This window comes from Labeo rohita, chromosome 9 (assembly GCF_022985175.1).
Source record: "Labeo rohita strain BAU-BD-2019 chromosome 9, IGBB_LRoh.1.0, whole genome shotgun sequence".
In the NCBI taxonomy this organism is placed as follows: domain Eukaryota; kingdom Metazoa; phylum Chordata; class Actinopteri; order Cypriniformes; family Cyprinidae; genus Labeo; species Labeo rohita.
The window spans coordinates 20546586-20557992 of NC_066877.1; the positions used below are offsets into that span (position 1 = coordinate 20546586).

At 33.6% G+C, this 11407-nt stretch overlaps 2 protein-coding genes across 2 annotated transcripts in view; both read left to right on the forward strand.

The window, feature by feature from the left end:
- The first annotated feature begins 488 nt into the window (after positions 1-488).
- On the forward strand, positions 489-4134 carry LOC127170847 (E3 ubiquitin-protein ligase TRIM7-like). Its single transcript, XM_051119126.1, has 12 exons — positions 489-559; positions 759-874; positions 1053-1097; positions 1203-1313; positions 1413-1541; positions 1699-1713; positions 1818-2015; positions 2139-2273; positions 2640-2691; positions 2807-2830; positions 2947-2973; positions 3099-4134. The coding sequence occupies exons 1-12, from the start codon at positions 541-543 to the stop codon at positions 3434-3436; spliced, it is 1209 nt and encodes a 402-aa protein (XP_050975083.1). The 5' UTR covers positions 489-540; the 3' UTR covers positions 3437-4134.
- Positions 4135-5523: 1389 nt separating this feature from the next.
- The window catches only part of LOC127170848 (uncharacterized), a 61049-nt gene continuing 55165 nt past the window's right edge, over positions 5524-11407 (forward strand). The window contains exons 1-7 of the mRNA XM_051119127.1: positions 5524-5556; positions 6475-6522; positions 6637-6723; positions 8949-9077; positions 9564-9692; positions 9816-9944; positions 10211-10262. Coding sequence (XP_050975084.1) covers positions 5524-5556; positions 6475-6522; positions 6637-6723; positions 8949-9077; positions 9564-9692; positions 9816-9944; positions 10211-10262 — 607 coding nt within the window. The remainder of the gene's footprint in view (positions 5557-6474; positions 6523-6636; positions 6724-8948; positions 9078-9563; positions 9693-9815; positions 9945-10210; positions 10263-11407) is intronic.

Here is an 11407-nt window from a genome sequence, read left to right on the forward strand (position 1 = left end):
AGTCATGCATGTCTAACATGTCTAATGTCTAATTTTGACGCCTGGTCAGAACCCTTTGGCGTCACTTTTTGACACACAGGGTACCACTTTAGCGTAATTTTTCGACGTGCAGGGTCCTTTATTGCTTTAAATAAGAAACCCTTGGCATCAGAATGCTGACACAAAAGGCACTGGGAATTTTATCGTCATGATTAAATTATATATTGGGTAATAATGTTTCCATTATTGCATATATGTTGGGGTGTGATTTTTCAATGTAAACAGTCACAACAATTTTATTTACATTACAGTATTTACACATTTACAACCACGTAAGCCACCCACTGCCCGTAAACCTAACCATTTGTCAATAAAACACAAGATCGATATAACAGGCAGATACAGCTACGGTCATGATTTATTTACGTTTGATTCCAGAGAGGAATAGAGGAATGTTCCGACACCGTCACAGCCAAAGTAGGCTGACATTCAAGTAGTATAATGACATTCAAGGGTGTGTAGAACACAAGCGCTCTTACTGGATTATTGTTTACAACGAATATGGCATTTGCAGCAGCTGGTACAAAACTTTTTTTTACTTTCACATCTTACATTATCGAATGAAATAAAAATCTGTATTTCTTAGTGATTTTGCAAGTTCCTTAGCATGACAGATATTTGTGTGTGGCAAATATTTTCAACTGCGTCAACAGATCTGTTTCAGTTTTTGTATGTTGAGCAGCTGCTAAATTCACGGAAACTCTCAATTACTGTTGCAGAAGACCAAAACATTGCCTTAAGTGCACGTAGTCTCCAGGGGCCACACGTAAAGAACGTAGGAGTTACTGTTTCTTACCCATTTATCAAGCCAAATCTACGGGGTGAGCCACAGCAGGTAATGTAGGCAAATAATATTAATGGCTAAAAAATGGTTAACTATTCTACAGACAGGTCGTTATTTATTTATAATTATTAAAATATGGATTGTGTGGGGCAATGTATTTCTCACTCGTTAGTTTCAGTACATTTTTGAAGAAGTGAAATCTATTTTTTGAAATTCCCTTTTCTTACAGGACTTTGTTGAAATATTTAAAACATTTGGGAAAGCCTGTCGACAGGTAAAAACATAAATGCAATATATAATATGTGTACAGTATTATTAATGATATTGAGTAACTATGCACAACATATATATTGTAAAAATTTTCTCAAAAATGTGGCAGGGTTTCAAAAAGTGTGCCTGCAAAAGTACTGACCAGAAGGACAAATTAACTCTTCATGAGTCAAAGCACCTCATCAGAGAACTGTCTGCTGAACTGGACAGAGTGGTACAGGTAAATGCTTGACATTATTGCAAGTTTAATTGTGTAAGTTTAACAGATAATAAAATTATTTGCATTCTTCTTCTTCTTCTAAACCTGTGATGCCAACAGTTCAAGAAATGCCCCCTGATGTCAGGAAAGTTGAAAAATAAAGGCACCAAGGAAGAACAGCAGTATTATATTTTGCAGTGGGCTGAAGAGCTCAAGCAATTGCAAATGAAACAAAAAGAGGAAGAAGAGGTTGGTTCAGTTTTTTTTTTTTTTTTTTTTTGTGCAAGCTACTTTATTTATTTTTGTGAAAAGTGGGGGAACATTATAAATTAAGAGAACTGTGAATTATACTTGTTGATTCAAAATGTCATTTTCCCAAATCACCAAGTATCTGTTTACTTTTTAGGGGCCAAGCACCTATTGAATCTGCCTATTGACCTATTGACAGTTTGGCCTGAATTGAACGGTACCAAATGTTCCTGTGTCAGCTAATTTTAAATTTGTGGTAAAATGCTCTATCAACAAATTAAACTAATTAAAAACGGCTTCTTAGCTCTTCAATTTGTCTCTGTGATGTTTGGCCACTTTATTGCTGCTTTCAGCTTTTTTCTTTGTTTACCACAGAAACCAGCAACCCTTTCAGAGACTGACAGTGAAATTAAACTAAGGAAAGCTAAAAAAATATTGTCTGATTGGTCTTGGAAACTAAAACAAATGAAACAGGTATTTTGGTTATGTTTACAGAGATCAGATGAAGACATACTCCTGTCACTTAGAAGATTAAATCAGATATGAAGTATTTAAAAAATGTCAAAGATCTCATAAATATGTTTTTATTTTGACTAGAACTCAGTATGTCTAAAGGGTGAATTTGAAGAAACAATGAAGGATCTTCACAAACAGTGGAAAAACCGGGAATCCAGCATACTTCCAGTAATGGACTGGATGATGTGGACTGTACTGCAGTCAGAAAGCTCTGAGGTAAATTATATAAAAGCTGATCAAATAATGGAAAAAAAATATTCATATAAAATAATTAATGGATATAATTGGCAGAGTGGTCCAGTGTCTTCTAAACCCATGTTTTCATCTTTAAAAAATACAATAAAGAATACATTTATTCAGCTAATTTTTTATTAGATTTACTCAGAGAAATACCTTTTATTTTGATTTAGAATTGACATATCAACCAGAATCTTCACAGCTTCCGGGCACTTTTCAGTATTAACCTCTATATGGGTTTATTAACCCGATTTAAAATCTTGCAGATGTTTATAAAGGAGATTTGTATTTTCAGAAGATTGTATTTTGGTTGTTTCAATAAAATATTTATCTTCTTAATTATAGAATGCATCCCCCAGACAGTGGGTGAAGAATAAACTGAGGTCAAAAGATTCAGGTGAGGTTTCAATGCAATAAGCTGTTGATATATGCACCTGACTGAGGTATAAAGTTTGCATTTACTTGTAAAATGTTGAGAACATTTCTTCTGGCCTTTTCTGTTTTACCTGTAGTTGGATTACATATTCCTAACTCAGGTATTGTGCCATTTCATTAAATCATGGTTTCATGATTATGGATGTTTGTATAATTTGACTAAATCTGGCATAAGTTTCCTATCAGGTTTTATTCAATGTTACTTTCATTTTTGCAGTTTGGAATTGGATTACACAATCAAAAGGTACAGCTCATCTGATATAACTTTTTTTTGTATAATAAATGGATATAAATGTAAATGTTCTATACAGGTTAAAGGTTTCAAACACTATTATTAAACATCCATACTTTTTTCTTTTGTTCTTGAAGCTGCTGTAATCCTGGATCCTGAGTGGCGGGTGGGAGTTGTGAAGGAATCTGCCTCTCGACATGGCTTTGTCACCATGAACACAAAAGCAGGATACTGGAATCTGCGGCTGCAACTGGGAACTTTGATGGCTTTGACTGAACCAGTGACGAAACTCAACCTGCCAAAACCATCTAAAATTGGAGTTTATCTGGACTTAGAAGAGGGTCATGTCTCCTTCTATGATGCAGAGAAAAGGAGACATATCTACACCTTTAACATAGAGTGTACTGGAAAGGAAAACATTTACCCAATGTTTGGCACTGTTGAGACAGACAAAGCAATGGTAATTTCATCATAAAATGAATTTCCCAATATATATCATAATACATACCTCATGATTCTTATTTGTTTTAACTATACTGTAATTCAGTGGTTCTCAATCCTGGTTGTGTGTGCAAAATGTGCAGAGCAGAGCATAAAAATATGTTTTAGGTTTGTCTTTTGCTATCAAATCTCAAAATAACAACTGCAATATAAATAACTGTAAAAATATAAACTGTGTGTGATTAATGTTTAATGTGTGTGTACTTGTGCCTGACATTTAAATCAGTGCAATCATCTCCTGATATTGTATTTTAAGCAATTTATATATGTAGTAAATTAAGTCATTTCAAATTTTACTTCTATTTCAAGTGTATACACTGTTGTGTTATTCCTTTTATTCACTAAAGCAGTTGTAAAGGTGTAAATCTCTACAGTTTATGTGTTTTACCATGTTTTAGGAGTCAATTCATAGTACAGGTCTGCTGTCTACGTAGCCTATGCAAGTATACCCACACTGTTAGACATTTGTTGCCAGTAAGTTACTATAATTAAGATTTACAGTAGCAAACTGTACTTAATTTAGTTGCAAACTGTACTGTTTCATTCATGAATCATTACAAGCAGTGTAACACATTCAGTGTAGTCTGTCCCAAGCTATTGTGGCGTTGTAGACACGGTGTAGGGCAAATTGTGTCAATCCAAATATAATAAATGAAGAAAATAAAACAACCTCAATAGAATGCCGCCAAAGAGGCCGTTATAGCAAATACAGTAGTATACAGCAATTTTAAAAACTATGTCCCTTTATGTAGGGTCTGACGTCACAGAAAATTCCCAAGATGCAATGGTTATTACAGTTATTTACTGCAAAGGGAATTTGCCGTATTATACTGGGGGATTACAGTTAATAACTATAGAAATTACAGAAATGTCTAACAGTGCAATAAAGACGTTGTATTTCAGCTTCTGCAATGCTTTACATTATCTTAAATTACAAAAACTCTTCCCACTGTTCACAAGATATGAGATTATCATTAAAAATGAAAATTTTACTCCTAAGTTTACTTGTCTTAATATGGAATTAGTGTTTGACTGTAAAATATATTGTTATGTCAAGAATATCAAGAAATGGTCATGTGACACCAGGAAGAGGTGCTACACTTATGATATCATGATGTGTTTAATCATCGGTCTCCCCCTACAAGGAACCAGGAAGAGGGAAGTCTTGACTACAAAAAGAATAGTATTAAAAGAAAACTGCAATTACTGTTACAGTATAATTTGGCATTTGACATTTAACATTTCACTGCAAACATTACACAGAAAGAATTAATATAAGCATTTTCTCCTTAGCACACATAGAAAGTGTTATGAAAAATATAACTGCAATCATTTGGGAAGATTTATTTTATGAACATGAGGGCATGTATTAAAATTCCAAATGTGTCATAATTCCAATGACTCATGTTCTCTACTGATTTGTAAAATGGAGATAAGCATCACTGTAATGTAATCTTTGACTGCTAGAGTTCACAAAACATATGTTTATTAACTAATAAACCAAATTATCTGATGTAATTCTAGAACTCACTGTTGAAACCTGCAGGATTCACCCAAGAAAGGTAAATCAATAAAGCATATAAACAATAATTATTATTTAAGTCATAATGTTGAAGCAGTGACGGGGATATGTGTCGCTGATTTGTTTTAAGCTGCTTTTGCAGTAGATATTGATGCTACAGTTTGTGACTGACTTCTTTTAAGGACAAGATGAATATGATTGTACATCCGAACCATTCACAGAACCAAAACTGTCTTCTAAAATTGTAAGTTTTCATAATGAAACGTTTACTTTCTCATTCATAGTTTTCATAATGAAACATTTACTTTCTCATTTATTCTAAGCTCAAGACACTAAGGGGTAACAGTAAACGTTTACTAAATACTAAAACTATAATTTCATTAGCACTATAGATTTCAGCATTGTATATAGCACAGTTTCTAAACACACTAGAAATGACTTATATAAGTGCAAGATGTTTATGTTTTTCTTACTTTTTTCTTTAGCTTAAAAAAGAAATTTTTTTTTGCATGCATGTAAATGGGGTTACTTTAACATACATGGGGACTTTCCAGAGGAAGGAAAAATCTAAAGTGAGATCTCTTTAACATCTAAAATACTTCTTCTAGACATAAACAAGTTTGCTTTAAGTATTTTGCTTGAGTCTCCTGCTTCTCAAACTTATCTCCTGAGACAAAAACACTCTCACAGTGGTCTCCCTTAAAGTTTTTGAAGAGATCTCATCATCTTCACACACTGTGCTCAGTTTTCTCTTTAGCTAGAAGTATAAGAATTAGATTTAGATAAGTAGATTTAAACAGAGAGAGTGTGTTTAAGTCCTAAACATTTTAGTAAGACTATTCCAGAGTTTAGAAGCTAAATGCAAAATAACTCTCCCTGCTCTATTAGACTTTGATATCTTTGTTAGGATCAAAAGTCCTTTTTTGTGATTTTAAAGAGTGTGATGGATTGTAATGTGATAAAAGATTGGATAAATATGAATATTTTATAATCGATTCATCAGATTCTTTCGTTTATATACCAAAACTTTTAAAAATCTGAAAAAAATAATGAGAAGACGAAGGTTGTAATAACTTTCTCTATTTACTTAAACTGGACCTAATAAGATTGCACAAAATGGGACATTTTGTTTTACCTTCTCATTCAATATTTAATTTCTCTCATTCAATATTTAATTTCACTACCATTGTGAAGTCGTCGCAACCTCCGGTTTACAAGGACTTTAAAATGCTTATAATACAATGGGATGGAGTTGGCGAAGGATAGGGATTTGGTATTAAAATAATTTTAAACTAGTATATTGATTAACAAAATACATGTACAACGTATGTACAATATTTAAACTATTGCCCATTTTTAAAATCGTATTTAAATCCATGACAGGCTTAAATATCCCATCAGATATTGTATTTATTTTTATTTAGATTGTATTATTTTATTTATTTATTTAGATATTTGTACCATTATATTGTATTTGTCACTTTCAACAGATTGAAAGGATAAGGGTTACATTAGGATCAAAGGAGAGCATTTTACAGGTACAGCTATCACTATTTTCTAAACTAGTCTACAAATTCACTCTGCTTTGTCATGAAGGTCATGGGAAGGCCTGTCAGGTAATAAGTTGTGTCTATGTTTTTGCATCCACACAGAAACAAAACCTCACCTTGGATGCTTCCAAACACATTATAAGAAACCTGGCAATCCAGTTGGATAGAATCACAGCTAAGCTAGATGAAGTTTAAAACTGTAAGTTTTATTTTAGACATATGAAAGAGTTAACAAGTTAAATTTGTACAGTCACAGAAGAGAGGTCAATGGGTCAATATTATATATTTACTAGGGCTGGGCAATAATTCGATAACAATAATTATTGCAATATAATTTTCCTTGATAAAACGATATGAAGAATTCGATAAATGTTCGATATAATTTTTAAATGCCAAAAGCGGAACGAAACAGCGCGACTCATTTGAATCGCACCACACGGACCGCTTATCTGCTCCGACCAGAGTTCAAACTGCTGCGCTGCGCGAGCTCACAAGAGATGCATTTATCAGCTGTCCAAAGTGTGTCCAAAACCGCTCCCTATCCACTATATAGTGCACTATATCGGGTGTCAGCCATTTTGTAGTCCGAATTCTGAGTGAACGACTTCTTTCCCTACATTGGTTCACTACTTTTTACCCACAATGCATTCTGATTTCGAGTGTACAACCGATGTACGCTCGCTGAAGCACTATATCCCACAATCCAATGCAGAGAACCGACGAGCTGGAAGAGAGAGCGGGAGCAAACGAGTTTGAATGAGAGATGCCGTTTACATCTTTATTATTTCTGCTTTAATGTCTATTTCATGCATTATTTATATCAAAATATATTAAATAGGCATTAACTCAATTTAATATTTTACTGATTTACTGAGGTGGCATATTTGTTAATTTACAAAAAATGATGATAACATAGTGGATATTTAAAATTGTTCATTGGTAGCGGTTTCATTCTGTAAAATTAACCGTCGCCTGAGGGTGCTCTTCGACTATTGGCATATAGACCCATTTCGAGTAGACGTCACAGTGATGTCATTTGCAGCTGCATGCTAAAATGAACATTTTAAGAACATTTCATGACATGACACTCATTATCTGGTACTTGCCTAAAAAGACAGGTATATAACATGCGTTGTTAACAGATTACACTAACATTAGGTTACTTAGTTAGGCTATAGCTTTATTGGAGTTGGTTCAGTCTCTGCCTATGTAGAAAGAAAAAGTTTTTAAAGGCAATTCCCCCTCTGCTTTTTTCACAAATCGCACCCTGGGTAAATCTGATAAAAGACAAATTTATAAAATAAATTGTTTTATATATTTCAAAAATTCAAACGTATCAGCATTGTTGGGAGGGTTGTATGAATTTGACTTTTATCAGCTTTACCAGTTATTATAATTTCTATTTTGTGCTGGTTAATTTTGAACAATAGATAAAATTCTTCTAGCAAAAACTTAAAAGAATTGCGTGGGGCAGAGGGGCTGCTACTGCACATAGGCTCCTCCCCTAATAGTAATCTCACTCCAAACTTTTTCCAAAACTTGAGAGCCCTGATATACGTCACCGTCCGTATCCGTTCACTTCGTTTCGTTCACTCCTTCTGATATAGTCCACTCAACGGCCATTCACTTTATGGGGATTAGTGAATGAGTGAACGAGTGAGCGATTTCGGACACAGCTATTATCTCGATGCGGCTCGGACGCGCCTGGAAAAACATGGTATTGAGGCACCATTATCTGTGGTTTCAACTGTGTTTAGCATGATTTAAAATGTATGTTTGCTACTATGGGAGACCAATGCTTAATTTAAAAAAAAGGGCAGAATGAATGCAACCATATAAAACTGAGGTTGCTACAATTTTTTTTACAGATGTTACTGATTCATAATGAACAAAAATTTACTTCTGCATCCTCAAGCTATTATCAAATGTGCATTTCTAAGAGACAAAAAAGTGATATTATTATTAGTATCATCATCATCATCATTATTATTATCACTATCATTATGAGACAACCCAAACCCGTTTCTTTGAAACAATATAATTTGTTAGAACATGCAAAAAAATAATTTTTCTATTTAGGTATTTATTTTGTTAAGGAAAATTAATGGTCTGGTTTTTACAACTTTCACTTTGTAGCAAAAATCTGACTTTAAACTTGAAAGAAATAAAGATTTGACATTTATCGTGATAATTACCATTATCGACTGATGTGAAAAAAATTATGGTGATAATTTTTTTGCCCGTATTGCCCAGCCCTAATATTTACTTATATAAAAACTGATTCCCACAAACATTTTCATCGACATGTAAGATTATCTCTGTCTTGACATGCCTAAACTGTGACTGTGCGAGAGATAATCTGCATTTTTCTTCTTCCTAGAAACTGTATGAGTGATTCATATTTTCTCTTTCAGGTTTTTGGAAATTCCCAAGCTTACTGTGTAATTTATGATTTAAGCTTGGATGAATGTGGAGATTTTATTGTCAAATGGTCTGAAGAGCTGGAATGTTTGCGGTTAAAATACAGGAACCACTTAGACAAGGTAAAAAAGATTTGTGAAACAAGTAAAATTGGCTTTGGTCAGATGTGAACCTGCAACTTTACTAGGAAATGCAAAATAATCTATTGAATCTATTGACTCTGACAGTATTGGCTTCTAAAGAACTCACAGCACCATGGAGAAATATTCCATGTTACCACCACATTCTTTTGAATGGTGCCTGCTACACTTCACAGATTCTCAGATGCATCAGAAATACACATCCCAGAAAATCAGATACAAAACATATAGATATATGCTTTCATTAGAACATTTTTCCAGGAAGTAAGGGACGATAAGAAGAAAACAATATAATCAGTTAGGGAGTTTCTGTAATTAGGTAAACATCCTTTTGTAGTGTTTCATACTTGTGTCATCATTATAAAGATGAAACAGAAAGGTCCCAGAACCATGAGCAGACATTATTGCATATAGAACAAAAAGATGAGTTAAAAAGTAAGTTAATGTTATACCTTCATATCTCATCAGATTTCCAGTGCTGAGCGATTCAGAAGGAGTTTGGGATGTCTAAACATCAGAGAACATCAAATTAAGAAACTGACAGAAGCGCAGAAAGATTTTCACTGGTTTATTCATATTTTGAAGTCACTTCCAAACGTCAGTAATTATTATAAAAAAATTTAAAAATCAGTACTTGATCATACTACATGAAGAGTCATTTTAAGCCCTTGCTTATGAAAGTGATCTTTTACAACCATTACTTTTTGTCTTTTTGTTTAGTCGTCAGTGTGTCAAGAAAGGTGTGCTAAGGCAGAGCTGTTGAATCTCTACAGACAATGGAAGAAAGGCCATCTGATAAGCATGCTTCCCATCATGGACTTTATCCTGAAGACACTGCTTAAGGAAAAGGTATACTGAGATCATGTTTCTATAACTGTTTTGTTTGTTTGCTTATTTATGCATTACTCTACCATTATATTCACCCACATTTGTGAAATTGTTTATAAGTTTTGACCTTCCTTTTAAAGCATGTATCTTAAACTCTTGTTATGGAGTGACTGGATCTAAGAGCAATCACTTAAAGTTTTAAGCGAGAACTAATCCTAACCTATCTGGTATTGCAGATGGTTGTATAGATGATCTGTATAAATAACTTTTGGTTTCTATAATTTTAGGATTCTTTTTTAGAACGGCAGCTTCAACATAAGTCAACATATATGGAAACAGGTGGGAATTTTGTTTTTACATATGTGTGGGTAGTCTCACAGGAAGTTGTGCATTTACAAAAAAAGACAAACAAGGAAATCTTTTGAAAAAAAAAAAAACACCTATTCAGGATGATCTTGATAAGCAAATTTCAAATCTTTTCTCGAAACTTTATTGTAATGACACACATTCTTCTTCCATTTTTAGGTTTACATGTAGCATTGCAATTTGAACCACATCTTCTAAAAGACTGGACTGTGTGTGATCAAACACTTAACAAATGCTCTCATGGAATGGGAGCATGAGTGAGCTAAGAACCATTAAAGACAATATGTAAACAAACTTACCACAAGAAACATTTACTAACTACAAAACTATACAAATAAATGTGAATAGAGTTGTAGTTACAGGAAAACTATTATAAAGTGTGCTGTGTAAAAATGACTAAAAATTACTGATGATATCTGTAAGAATGGAGATGGAAACTGCATTTCTGCATACATTCATAAAGATTTTTATTATAACAAACACCTTCACACTCATTAGACTCATCTTATTATTGTATCATTGCTTTTTCTTTGTATCTGTGAAGAGAGATATTTCCCCAAACAATTAAAATTTATTGAAATGGAACTAGTCTCATTGTTGAATGTTTTAGGTTTAAAAAACGGAAAAAAAACTGGCAATATGCAGCAAACATACTGGATGGTAGCAAATGCAAATAAAGGATTTGCATTTTTTCTGACTGTTCATGCACTTTTTACTTTCATTATTGATTCAAATCATAACACGCTTGGTTTCCTGTAACGCTCATTATAACATGCTTGGTTTCAACACTTGGTTTCCTGTAGCGAGAACACTCTTGTAAACCATGTATTTATTTGTGCATCAATGTCAAAGACTTGTCATATTGCAGCTGCAATGCAACTGCTCTGCACCCACAGTCATGCTGAATTCATGCACTGATGAGTGTTTATGCATTTCCTAAATTAACAGCTAGTAGTTTGACAGATTAGACAAGATTAGGCTTGTTTTGTAGCCACAGGACCTCGGTACCTCACAGTTATTGAGTCGACCATGAACTCCTCTGTATACCAAACTATTCTAGAGTCAGATGTGAGAACATCTGCCCAACAGCTAAAGTTGGGCCCAAATTGGGTCATGCA